Source organism: Nelumbo nucifera, chromosome 3 (genome assembly GCF_055504915.1).
Source record: "Nelumbo nucifera cultivar China Antique chromosome 3, China Antique-T2T, whole genome shotgun sequence".
Taxonomy (NCBI): Eukaryota; Viridiplantae; Streptophyta; class Magnoliopsida; order Proteales; family Nelumbonaceae; genus Nelumbo; species Nelumbo nucifera.
Window position 1 is genome coordinate 32618220 of NC_142651.1, and position 13669 is coordinate 32631888.

The following is a 13669-nucleotide window of genomic DNA, read 5'->3' on the forward strand; positions in this document are numbered from 1 at the left end:
ATCTTCCTACTAGCCTTTGGTATCTTCCTGTATCTACAGGAACCCCATCTTTAACTTCTCCAAGTTTAGTATTAACTTCTATCGGAGTGTCTGAAGGTTTGCATCCACTCATTCCAGTTTCTTTCAAGAGATCTAAAATATATTTTCGTTGCGAAACCACAATGCCCTTCTTTGATATTGCCACTTCCATTCCAAGGAAGTACCTTAGCTGGCCTAAGTCTTTAATCTCGAATTCCTTGGCTAGGCTCTGCTTTAGTCTGCTCATCTCTTCAATATCATCTCCACTCAAGATTAAGTCATCAACATAGACAATCAGAACCGAAACCTTGTCTTTGGTGGATCTTTTTGTGAAAAGAGTATGATCAGATTGTCCTTGACTATATCCTTGACTTTTAACAAACCTTGTGAATCTTTCAAACCAGGCTCTGGGAGACTATTTAAGTCCATATAGAGATTTTTTAGCTTGCATACCTTAGTTCCAAACTTCTCAGTGAAACCAGGTGGAGGCTCCATATATACTTCTTCTTCCAAGTCTCCATTCAAAAAGGCATTCTTCACATCCAGCTGATTCAATGGCCAATCAAGATTAGTTGCAACAGATAAGAGTACTCGAACTGAATTTAGCTTCGCCACTGGAGAAAAGGTCTCATAGTAGTCTACTCCATATGTTTGAGTAAAGCCTTTATCTACTAGGCGAGCCTTGTATCTCTCCAAGGATCCATCTGAGTTGTACTTCAGAGTGAATACCCATTTACAACCAACAACTGTCTTTCCATCCGACAGGTCCACTTTCTCCCAAGTAGCATTCTTTTCCAAAGCTCTCATCTCCTCAAAAACAACTTCTTTCCACTCAGGAACATTTAGAGCCTCCTGGATACTGTTAGGAATGGATACACTAGAAACTCGTGAAATAAAGGCACAATATGAAGGTGAAATATTTTTGTAAGATACAAAATTTGATAGAGGATGTTTTGTACAAGACCTAACACCCTTCCTAAGAGCAATGGGAAGATCAAGCTGACTGGAAGAATTAGAATTACCTGGAGGAATATTTTCAGGGATTTTTGGAGAATTATCATGAATTTCATGATCCAACCTTAGATCAAATTCTTGTTGATGCTGCGGAATAGTGCCTCTCCTTTTATGTGCTAGATATTCCCTTGAATATACAAGGCCTTTATACTGTTTCGCACGCATCTCTGTTGTTTCAGCTTTTTCATTTTGAGATGGCATCACCAAAGGTTGTTCATTTTCAATATTTAATTCATTTGTTTCCACTAATTTTGTATTTTCTGCCTCACTTTCTTTCGGTGACTGGTTGTGAGGAACATCATTATGGACAAATTCAAACATTAAATCAGAACCATCTAAAAAACCATCTTCACTAGTGTCGCTCTCCCCCTGAAGATGGGAGTTGCTGTAGTGCGAGGTTCCTTCAAAGAATGTGACATCCATAGTCACAAACATCCTTTTCAAAACTGAATCAAAGCATTTGTACCCTCTCTGATTAGTGGGATAGCCTTGGATCAAGTTTTGAACGTTTAGGATCATGGTTATGAACAAAGGCCACACTTCCAAAAATTTAAGGGAATGTTTGTCACTAGCCGAGAGTTTGGAAAACAGTCAATGAAAACCTGTATGAGTGTTTTAAAATCCAAAATTCGTGTAGGCAGTCTGTTAATCAATTAAGTGGCTGTTAAAACGGCTTCTCCCCAAAGATACTTAGGAACCTTAGTTTGAAAACTTAGGGCTTTAACAACTTCAAGGAGATGTTTGTTTTTCCTTTCAGCCACCCCATTTTGTTGAGGTGTATTATTACACGAACTTTAGTGTACAATTCCTTTCTCAGCAAAAAAAATTCCCTAACACATTGTTAAAAAATTCCTTTCCATTATCACTTCGAAAAATTTTAATCTGAGTCTGAAATTGTGTTTGAACCATGTTATAGAAATTTTTGAACACAGTTTCAGCATCAGATTTCTCTTTTAAAAGGAAAACCCAAGTTACCCTAGTATGATCATCAATAAAAGTAATGAACCAACGTTTTTCAGAAAGAGTTGTTACTCTAGAAGGGCCCCAAACATCACTGTGAATCATGGTAAATGGTTTTGATTTTTTATATGGTTGAGACTGAAAAACAGCATGATGATGTTTTGCTAATTCACAAAATTCACACTTGAAAACTGAATGATTTTTATTCATGAATAACTTGGGAAATAGATGCTTTAAATATTGAAAGCTAGGATGTCCTAATCGATAGTGCCATAACAAAACTTCACTGTCACTAGAAACAGAGATAGAACTGAAACAAGTCTGTTAGTCTTGCCTTCCAAAGGTAGATCCTTTATTAAAGAGGTAGAGACCACCATCCTGTTTAGCACCCTCAATCATCTTCCCCGAGGTTAAATCCTGAAATTCACAACAAGAGCAAAAATTAACTCGACAATTATGAACAAGGGTAAGTTTGCTGACTGATAAGAGATTGTATGATAGGTTAGGAACATGCAAAACATCTTTGAGGTTTAGAGAAGATACAGTTCCTTTCCCAGCAACAGTAGCAAAGGAACCATTTGCAATCTTAACCTTTCGATTCCCTACACAGGGTGTATATGAAGAAAAGACTTGCAAAGTGCCGGTCATATGATCAATGGCACCTGAATCTAGTATCCAGGAGCCATTAGATTTGGTACGAGCAATGGCTGCAGTGAAGAAATTACCTGACTGAGCTAAAGAACAGGATGGGTTAGAATTTCTTAACGATTGAGAATGAAACATTTTATATAAGTGCTCTATTTGTTCCTTTGTGAAAGGAAGAGACTCTGAGGATGACTGCTGCCGTGGATCCAAGTTGCTTACTTGAAGTGCGCAGACATCTCCCCCTGACTTGTTGTCACTGCCTGATTTTTTCTTCCAACCCGCTGGTTTCCCGTGCAGCTTCCAGCAGGTTTCCCGAGTATGCCATGGCTTTCTACAATGATCACACCAAGGCCTCTGCTTTCCTCCTCGTTTATCTCCGTCTAAGTCTGCACCTCGGGCCACAAGAGCAGACCCTTCATTCTCTGTTTTTGTTTCACTAACATTCTTCAACATCACTTGCCACCATGCTTCTCTATGCACTTCTGAAAAAACCTCTCTTATAGTAGGCAAGGGCTTTCGTCCTAAGATACGTCCCCGAACCTCATCGAGTTCTTTGTTCAAACCAGCCAAGAAGACAAAAACCCGACCTCTTTCTATCTTCTTTTTGTACCGAGCACCGTCACTGGGACTTTCCCATTCTTCTTCTTCAAATAAATCTAACTCCTACCAAACAGCCATCATCTCATTATAATAGGCTGTTACTTCACGTTCACCTTGCTGCATCTTCCACATTCGGGTATTCAGTTCGAACAGTTGTGAATGGTTGTCCAAATCTGAATAGGTTTCCCTAACAGCTTCCCACACATCGCAAGCCGTCGGCAAAAACATGAATGGTTTTCCAACCACTGAATCCATAGAGTTGATCAACCAGGCAGTAACCATAGAATTTTCAGAACGCCACTGCCTGTACTTTGGATCATCAGTGGCTGGTGGTTTCACTTCGCCATTCAAGAAGCCGAGTTTCCCTTTGCCATCAATCACCAACCGCACGGACTGAGACCACTCAAGATAATTTTTTCCATTCAATTTGTGAATGGTAATTTGAAGAGAATTCTCAGAAAGAGAAATAGCCGCAGGCTTAATACCTCCCTCCGAAGACATCACACCACTAGTAGCATCCGAATATGCTGAACCTGAGCCAACCATGGCGGCCTTAAAGTTCATGATCAAATCCTAAGGCTCTGATACCATGTTGCGAAATATAGAGGGAGAAAAGAAGAAGATTTTCTTTATTGATGATCAAAACATATTGAGCATACACCTTAAATAAGAAAAGATAGGAAAGACAAACCCCTATAATTCTCTCAATCAGGGATTGACTAAATAAATCCTTCCCTTAATCCTAGGATCTGACTTTCCTAAATTTATTTAAATCTAATCTTTCCTAAATTTATTCAAATCTCTAATCAAATCATATCTTTCTTAATCTGCCGCAAATCCTGTCTTTCATAATTTGTCGACAACAAGTATTAATATTTCCATGAAACCTTCCCAACTAAAGTTACCAACCTTTGGATGAATAGGAACACACCAAACTTCCTTTAAGGGAAACAGCTCATAGAATCTTTTTTCAATTACCTAATTCAGCCCACCACCTTGGGTTTGAACCTTCCAGTTAAAGAAATCTGGAGTAAGCCAATCCCCCAAAAAATTTAGGCCCTTTACTGGGAGATCTTTCTTGGGAAGATAAATACCTGTGACTTGCTGCAGAAGAGAAGGCCAAATAAATGCCTTTCCCCACATGCTTGTTGCCTCTGCAAAACTAGTGGAGAGAATATTTCCCATTTGTTTATTTACTGTACCTTTGCACTTAGTGTTTGGGAGCATTTCTGTTCTCTTTTTGGATGCAGGTGGACTCCTCCCCAAGATGCGGTGGGTCTATTTGACCCAAATTTCCTGAGGCAGGCAAAGAAAAGAGGAAGAATTCTGTGGAAAGCATTGAGAGCAGCACTGGTTTTAACTATTTGGGAAGAAAGAAATGGGAGGATTTTCAATGAAAGATGTAGATCAGAGTTGGAAGTTATAGAAGCCGTAAAGATAAAAATTGGACATTGGGCAAAAACTCTGGAAATCTTCCATGATTTCTCCCTAAATGATACCCTGAGATCATGGAAGGAAGTGGCAAGCTCGGGTCAAGAGAAAGAAAGGATTGTTATGGAATGGAGGCCACCAGCACCTAACTCTGTAAAATTAAAATTTCAATGGAAGTTTTTTAGGAAATGAAGGGCTGGTTTAGGGGGTGTATTCCGAGATTCAGGAGGTGATGTACTAGCGCTCTACTTGGGTCCTGTAGAGCAAAGGGACTCACTGACAGCAGAATTAATGGTTCTACTTCAAGGGCTGAAAATTGCAAAACAGCTAGGCTTCCAAAGGTTAGAAGTGGAAGGGGACTCTCAGGTGGTGATTTCCTGGACAAATTTTCATTGTCAAACCCCTTGGATATACAGGCAAAGGATTAGAAAAATTGAAATGATAACAAGGGAACTGAGTGTTACATTTAAATGGGTGAAAAGAACTGCAAATGGCATGGAAGATACATTAGATAAACAGGGGGCAAACAGGCAAAACTTATTTTGAGCTATATTGTAAGGCTGAATTTGGGGGATTGCATCTCTAGTTGTATCTATTTACATTATGGGTGTGGGTAAACTACCCACAAATTTGTAAGCTCAACTTTCTCATTATGATTAATAGAAGTTACCTTTGCTGATCAATATATATATATATATATATATATATTGAATGGAAATTTCTTTGCTACTCTTGCAAACCTTCTTTGCTTTCTTCACCTTCTTACCAGGCCTGAGACCAAATAAACCCCCTTTCGATCTTGCAAACCTTTGATTCTACTTTTCTATTTTTCTTCAGTAAAGAGAACTTCCATATTCGAAGAGTCCCAAGAATTCTCAGCCCACCTATCACAACCCCCACACAACTAATGCTTGAGAGCTAATAAGACTCACTTGCCCCTATGGAACAAGTTTTAGAAGTTTATTTTTGCTACTTAATAGCATTTTATGGGAAAATAATATTTATTGTACACACTAACTCTTCATTCATGTCAAATAAGCAAGGAGACAAAGGAAAATATTGCATAGAACTATCCCTCAAGAACCAATAAGTGTCTTAATCTAATGAGCACCCAACATGGAAACTTCATCCGTATGGAGAGTCCATGTAAACATTGGTAGTAAGCCAAGGCCTCATTAAAGATACTTTCATGTGTAGTTCCAAATATGGGTTAACTCCAATCTCACATTGATCATATCCTATTCATTAAGCAAGAGGGAAGTCAGTCACTGCTCTGATTGTCTATGCCAGGTAACAATTGAGTTGTTTAATGTGAAGCCAAAAGAAGAAAAGAGAAGAAGAGAAGGGAGGAGAAGAGAAGAATTTTTTGGATTTGAAGAAAAAATTAATAAAAAGAAACAACTTTGCTGACAATTACAGATTTTTTTGTCTGACCGGAAGAGTACTCCAAATTTTCTTGGATCAGTGATCAGTTTCAATATTTTGGAATATGAACAGAAACGAGAGGATAGGCTCATTACACTAAAAAAAAGGATATGGGAATGTCCCATAAAGAACTGAATGTGAGAGCCAAATGAATCGAAAGTTTCATGTTTGGCTCAGGAAGAGATCATGGAAGTTTTGAAATGAATGGGAAGATAATCTACCTCCATTATGGTCCATTTGGTTTGTGCGACCGGGATGGGAAAATAGGAATATTCTTCCAAGATTCCTATTTTCCCACATTTGTTTTGAACAAAATATTGAGATGCGACAAGAAGAGGGTTCTCAAATTTTGGGACGCAGGGTCTCACCAAATAGGTTTGACCCCACTGAGAAAGGAAACCAAGTGAGAAAGTTTTATAGAGAACGGCAACCCAAGCGTCTTCTTCTCAGATGCTGTCCAACGGTTAACTCACCACCGCCATCTCCAGCAATTTTTTTCTAAGGTAAGCTCATATTTGGCATCCTCTCGTGATTTACATCCATTTTTGTACCATTTTTATCATTGTTCAGTGGATGAGTTTCCCACAAAATTTCCAGCCATCTACTTCCATCCCCGGTCGTCCAGAGCCAGAAAACATCTGATCTACCGTTCTAAGGCATTCATTTTAACGTCGAAGCTCCAGATCTGGCTTCTGGCATCTGCCTCTTCCAGATCTGGCATTTTTCTAGATTTGTACTGTTATAGATCTGCTTCAGATATATTTGATTCGGGTCTGGCGTTAGATCTGATAGTGTTGGTCTCAGATAGATTTGTTTCTGACATGGAGCTCTTTGAGCCAAGGGCGAGCAAAACATGGGGCTCCCGATCGGTAACCTGAAATAGTCTCTGTTTTACCAAGGCCATAAGAACACTTCACTACTGCTCAATCCTGAGTTGCAAGGTGAATCTCCGGTGCTCAGTAGGACTTAGGAGATCCAAAATTGAGGATTTCAATAGAGAGGAGTGCTGGCTAGCTGGGGCTTTTCAGTTTGAACTCTACCGCAAAACAGAGTACATTGTTTTAGCATAATTGGTTGCTTTTATTTGTTATTTACTGTTTAGATTTAGGGGACCAAGTTTTAGTTTATTTTGGAGGATCATTTTCGTTTGTTCTTGTATTTTGATTCTTCTTGGTAGTCTATCAAAGGTTATCTTCAATGAAAATTAAATTATTTGCTCTATGTTTACAATTAATGAAGATCAATATTCCAGAAGTTGGTTCAAGCTATATATGGGTTAGAGTACTGATCCATTGGGGTCTTTAGTGGTATTAAAATTGATAACATGATCATAAACTAAAATCTTTGATAGCATTCATTCTTACAGTCCTGAAAATTCAGATAATAAACCAAATGGAAACATGAAAAAATGAAATAATAATGCAAACTAACTAGTGGCATTTGGTTTCGTGGTTGGGTTCATGTTTCATGTGGTTCATAATTGCAATATAATGTTAGTGTCCTTGTATCTTTGTATTTTCTTCTTTCCTTTCTTGAAGTTCTTTGTGACTCTTGGAAGATAAGTGTGTTCGTCTTCCACTTGTAAATTTTCTACTGATGAATTAATGAAAGTGTTATTGATAAAAAAAAAATAATTGCACTATAATGAATCCAAATGATATATTGAAACCAAGCATGCATGCATTGAAAAATAATCATTTAGATTTGTTGCTTTATTTTTTATTTGTTTCAGTTCTAGCATTTTGTTATGTTGATAATACTTGATCTCAGATCTGCATTTTTTGTTTTTATTTTTGCTTTGTTTCAAATCATCTCAGGCAAACCAAGTAGGGGATTTTTAGGCTGATGGTTGCAGTGGTTGTTATGAACCTAGGGAACTAACTTATGACATTTGTGTTTGATGCAAGGTTCAAAGTATCGACCCATATCAGCCGATACGTATCATTCCGGGAGCTCCCCGATATGCCCCTATAGAGGGTGTATCGGGGTTCTGACTGGTTCAGGGGATGGAGGAGCCTTAAACTGGCCCCCCTGAACCGGTTTTGAAAAAAAAAAAAGTATCGATATCGCCCGATACGCCCCTACCGGCGTATTGGGCGTATCGATATTTTGAACCTTGGTTTGATGGAATTGTTAATGTTAACTATTACAGGTAAGCTATAACTTTAATATATAGGAGTTTTTAATTGTGCTATGTCAGCATGACACATGGCAATGTTCAAATACTATTATGCCATGTCATCCCAAAAACAAGTCTTGTATTGTTGAATTGAAGATTACATGGATCATTCATTAATATGAAATGAATCCAACCATCCTGCAAAATTTTCTCAGCTACCAGACACTGGGAAGCAGATTTGGTAGGATAACTGGTCTCAGAAACCAAACACAGGTGACAGAACTGAGAAAATAAATTTTCCCTTCTCATCCCATCCCATCTCATCTCATCCTTTCTCGGCAACCAAACGGACCATTAAGTGATTTATTAGATAATCGAAAACAGAGGATCTCGAGTACTATTCGAAATTCAGAAGAACTACATGGAGGGGCCATTGAACAGCTGGAAAAAGCCCAGGCCCGCTTACAAAAAGTGGAAATGGGAGTAGAGGAGAGTTACAAATGGTGTGTCTAGTTACTGTTCACACCAGAAATATTGCTTTTTATATTTTTCTGGAAATGTACAAGTTTGCCCTTACTTGGGTTCCCAAATACAAAAGGAGAAAAAACCAAAATGCCTTTACAACATATTGCATACTCTCAACAAACTGAAGTTGGCAATCTAAAGAAATTCCTAGCCATTAAATTTGAAATCAATGACCCAAGAATCTAAGATACCCTAATTGATCCTAATTATTCATTAGCTACTAATTAAGGAGAAAATTCTTAAAGAGAGAAGAGGCAATGCATGTACCAAAGACTAGTCAGGAAACTATTGTACCTATGCTTGACTTGCCCAAATATCTCCCATGCATCCAGCTTTACACCAGCTAATATATGCACAAGCCACACGTAATCAATATAGAAGCAAAGAAAGTATCATTTTGAAAGCTTATTGTGGTTTGTTGATAGGATGACTGGTGGAGAAATCTTATTGCAGCTAGTTTCTAGAGGGAACTGGACATTAGCTAATCCATTTCAAACTTGTGGAAGCTCCCTGTGGAAAGGTATCTTGAATAATTATAATTTATTTTCAAATGGAGTAATCTACAAGTTTGGACATGGTGGTAGGTTGGTGCACAGGCAAGCCTTTGGAGCAGATTTTTCCGCATCTTTAAATGCTGGTTAATGACAAAGATGCCTAAGCGTCAACTCTTATAAGCTTCTGGGAGGTAATGTGGTATAATCTCCTAAATTCTACAGGAACTTGCATGGGAGAATAATGGGGAGACACTTCATTAGAGTAGGGCAGGAAGACTTTTGGGGTTGGAAATGGGAGTTTCTGTGCTAGTTCATTTGCAAGAAGCTTGAGACCTCCCCAAAATTCTTGTTTCCCTAGTCAGCTGATCTAGAGACAATTGCTGCCTTCAAAGGCTAGTTTCTTGCTGTGGTCGATTGCAATTGGAAAGTGCTTAATGAGAGACAGCCTGCTGAGAAGAGGTCTGCAGATCCAGGATCAATCTTGTGGGATGTGCGAGCAGAACACAGTGTTGATAATCTATCTCTTCATTCACTGTTGGTTTGCTCAAAGCCTGTGGTTGCACTTTCTGAAATTGGCAAAGGGAAGTTAGTTTGGGGTAATGGTGCCCACAGCTGTAGTTTGGACCATATGGGCTGAAAGCAATATAAGGATCTTTCATAATATATGTAGATCAGAGGAATAGCTCATCAACACCTAGCTTAACAAGCTGGGGTCTTGGGTTTCTGCTGCCAAGGACTTTGACCACCAATCCCCTCTGCAGCTTCTTCAGTTTATTGATTTTTGGATGTTTTCTTCTGTTGGAGCAAGTGGGTGTTTCAAGGTCCTTGGCTTCTTGCAGGGCCCTGACCCCTTGTATTATTCTCCTGTTTTAAGCAATAAAATTTTATTTTACCCTTCTCAAAAATAAAAATAAAAACCATAATTCAATGGTTCACTTGTTAGAGAAATCTTATCAGCTAATCACAGACATCTTAGAATGAATGCATAAAAATCTACCTTAAGGTACTGCACAGGTAATCCAGTTAAGGGAGGAGCAAAAAAAAAAAAAAACATGTAGTAGATCAGTCAAGTGCTAAAACCAAGTACCATGTCATGGCATTTGGTACAAGTTGTGGTTGAAATTTCTCCTAAAGGATTTAGGATCACAATTGATGATACTACGACGTTATACTGTGATAACCAAGCTGCCAACGATATTGCTCATATTTACATTTAGCATATTAAGACCAAGCATATTGAGATTGATTGGTAATTTACCAGAGATTGATTGTTTACCTTTTATCACATCAAAAAATCAATTGATTGCAAATTTGTGCAATATACACAATATATATGTCCAACTTGAGGGAGAGTGTTGAATATGTATTTTACATGCCCAGACGTATTTTCATCTTTCTACTTTAAGTAATATTTACATAAAAGACAACAAATGGGCTAATGGACCTATTCTCTCCAAATCTTTACTTGGTTTTACAACTCTTACATTTGAGATGTTCAGTTTTTGAATTGTTGGGATTCTCGTTCTCACAGCAAAGATTTGAAACGTCTATCTGGATCTTGATATGGTTTCTCGTGGTTATCCACAAAAGCCCATTTTCCTGGGTACTCTCCAGTGGAATCTTCCAACATCAGTAAACTTATACAATGATAGGGTCAATCCAGTATAAGTAACATTCTTGGATGCTTTGTGCTTCTGTATTGATGCAGAACTGCTTGTTTGATTGTATAACCTTTAAGGTGTTACTTTTCCTCTTTCCTTTTATTCCCTAGAGCACATCTCCACCCTATTATATACCTTGGTCGCCTTTCTTTTAATTGTAATATTCATCATTCTTGTGATCAAAAATAGAAAATATTATGTTTTTATCTTACATGATTTAAAAGATTTTCAGAGTCCATCCTCAATTCATCATATCCATGCATCCAACACTCGATCTAATCTTAGCACTACAAAATAAGCAATAATGAGAAATTCCCTTGCCAAAATATTTCCAAGGCTGATCTATGAGACTAGACTGGAACCAACTAGTGCACCATTAGGATATAAAAACATTTTGAAGCATCACATATTATATTTATAGTTCTATTAGCAAAAGATCACATTGATTCTATATGTTAGGAAAACCTCCTACAGGTATAGGCCAAAAGAAGCATTGCAATCATTAACAATTTGTAAAGTAGATAGTTTCTTAACCAATAAATTCCCATTGCATATCCTAAGGGAAGAAAAAGGTAAAGCAAGGCTCAATAGTCATTGAAATCACTATAAAAATATCATGAAATCCACATGTTTTCTTCATAGGTTTATTTTTTGGCACTACACAGAAATTTAAAACAGGGACTGATACAACTTCAGAACTAATTAGAAACCATACCTACACCAAGAGTGCCCACCAAAATTCCAACAATGTTTGCATCCTTTGCTTTCTCGACATAGTAATTTAATCTATATTAGATCAAAAAAACAATTAATACAGCTCTCTCTCTCTCTCTCTGTATATTTATATATGCAGAAGAATGGAAAGGAAAAAAGAAAGAATATCACAGGCAATACCTACGGTTGCGAATGCTTTTCTGACGAGATAAGTCATTCACCAACTTCTGCTCCATTGCATCGTATCTGACTGAAAACAGTGTCAAGAAAGACACCACCAATAGATAAATAAAGCACACATGCTAAAAATACTAAAATATTAAATAATACCATGACATATTTGGCAAAGGCCCATACCTTTGGCAAATATGTCATGGTATTTGATGTAGTATTAGATGTGTGCCGCAAGGGCACTTTAGTCTTTTTTCCTTTTAAGTTGTATGGTCGCCCTAGTATAAATATAAAGGCTGGTGCTGCCAGCCCAAGTTTAGACTCTCTCAACTTCTCTCTTCTTCTCCTTCAGTTTCATCGGCTGAAAACATGGTGTCAGAGCAGGACAGTGCTCTGTAAATCCCCTCCTCCTACTCGAAGCCCTCCCTTGGTTCTCTGGATGGAGAATGGAAGAGACAAGTGCGATCTCCATCTGAGGACTGTTCGATTGCATTTCCTGCTCCTGTTTTCTGGACTGCAACTGAGTAATACGGCTCCCAGAAATTAGTGGATGACTGACTGAAGTTCCTAAAGAGGTCGGTGTTTTTTTATTTGTGTTTCTTATTTAAACCTAAGTTGGAAGCTTCAGAAACCCATGGCCTGAACAGGGACAGAAGCTAAACCTCCTTTTTTTTGTGGGGTTCTTGGTGTTGAGACTAAGAACTGGTTGGGCTTTCTTGCTTGACCAAATGGTATAAAGGAAGTTAACCCCTCTTTGTAGGTGTGAAGGCCCAGAAATCTTCATGTACAATGAACCTGTGTAGGTGAAAAGTGACCTGGTTCGACTGACAGAATGCAGCACCTTACTTTATAAATGTTTTTATGGTACTTGTTGCCTTATAAAGAGGTTTATCAGATCTGTGAATGTCTGTGACAGCAAGGACTATGCTCTGTTTTAGCAGTTTTTTGTGTTAGCTCAATAGAGTAAGGACTGTGAAAGTTTGTGTGTGCTGCCTGCATAGAATTCCCATGAATTCCGAAGATTCTGCAACTTCAAGAACCACCTCCAACCAAGGTGGGATGAATGGTGGTTATGAGACCCTAAACTTTCTAATGTCCATTACCCCCTTGGATGGCAGAAATTATTTAGCTTGGTCCAAGGAGATGCGGCTGTACATTGCAGCCAGGGGTAAGGCTGGTACTGCTGATTATGATCAAGAAAAATGCATGATTAGGTTGTGGCTTTTGACCTCAATGCTGCCATCTGTCAAGAAAAAATTCATGTGGGCTGAGACAGCAAAGGAAATTTGGAATCAAGCCAAGGCAACATATTCAGAACAAAGACACTATGCAATGATCTATCAATTACAAGCCGAGTTCCTCAACATGTAAGCAGGGTGAGAGGAGTTTATCAGCTTACTACTCTGCCCTAACATCAGTCTAGAAGGAATTGGATTACTACCAAACCATTGAATGGGAGAGTGAGAAAGATGTCAAGGCCTACAAACAGTTGGTCTCCCAGCAATGAGTGTTTGCTTTCCTACTTGGCCTTAACCCTATGTATGAGCCCATCCGGGTACAGATTTTGGGCAGGAAGGTCCTGTCTGTCCAAGAAGTGTATGCTTTAGTTCAGTTTTAGGGAAGTAGGAGGTCTGCTATGAATCCTCCTGAAGGGGAGACCATAGCTTTAGCTGTGAGGGGTAACACCAATTCAGAAAGAAAGAGGGAAAGTCAGAAAAAGGTGGATGATAAGGACAAATTGTGGTGTAACCACTACCAAAAGTCCAGACACACTCGTGAGACATGTTGGGAATTGCATGGAAAACCAAAATGGGCACAGGAACTCAGCAAGAAATTAGCACAATAACAGAACAGGAAGCCAACCCAAAAGAAGTTCATCTTGGCCAACCTTG

The 13669-nt window shown here is 38.5% G+C and overlaps 1 protein-coding gene across 2 annotated transcripts in view; it reads right to left on the reverse strand.

The window, feature by feature from the left end:
- LOC104591761 (diphthamide synthesis DPH2 family protein) overlaps positions 1-13669 on the reverse strand; it is a 73615-nt gene that overhangs the window by 15098 nt on the left and 44848 nt on the right. For both annotated transcript variants that reach the window (XM_010250772.3, XM_088901156.1), the window contains exons 5-6: positions 11787-11856; positions 11608-11678 (exon numbers count right to left, since the gene is read on the reverse strand). In XM_010250772.3, the coding sequence (XP_010249074.1) occupies positions 11608-11678; positions 11787-11856 (141 nt within the window). The remainder of the gene's footprint in view (positions 1-11607; positions 11679-11786; positions 11857-13669) is intronic.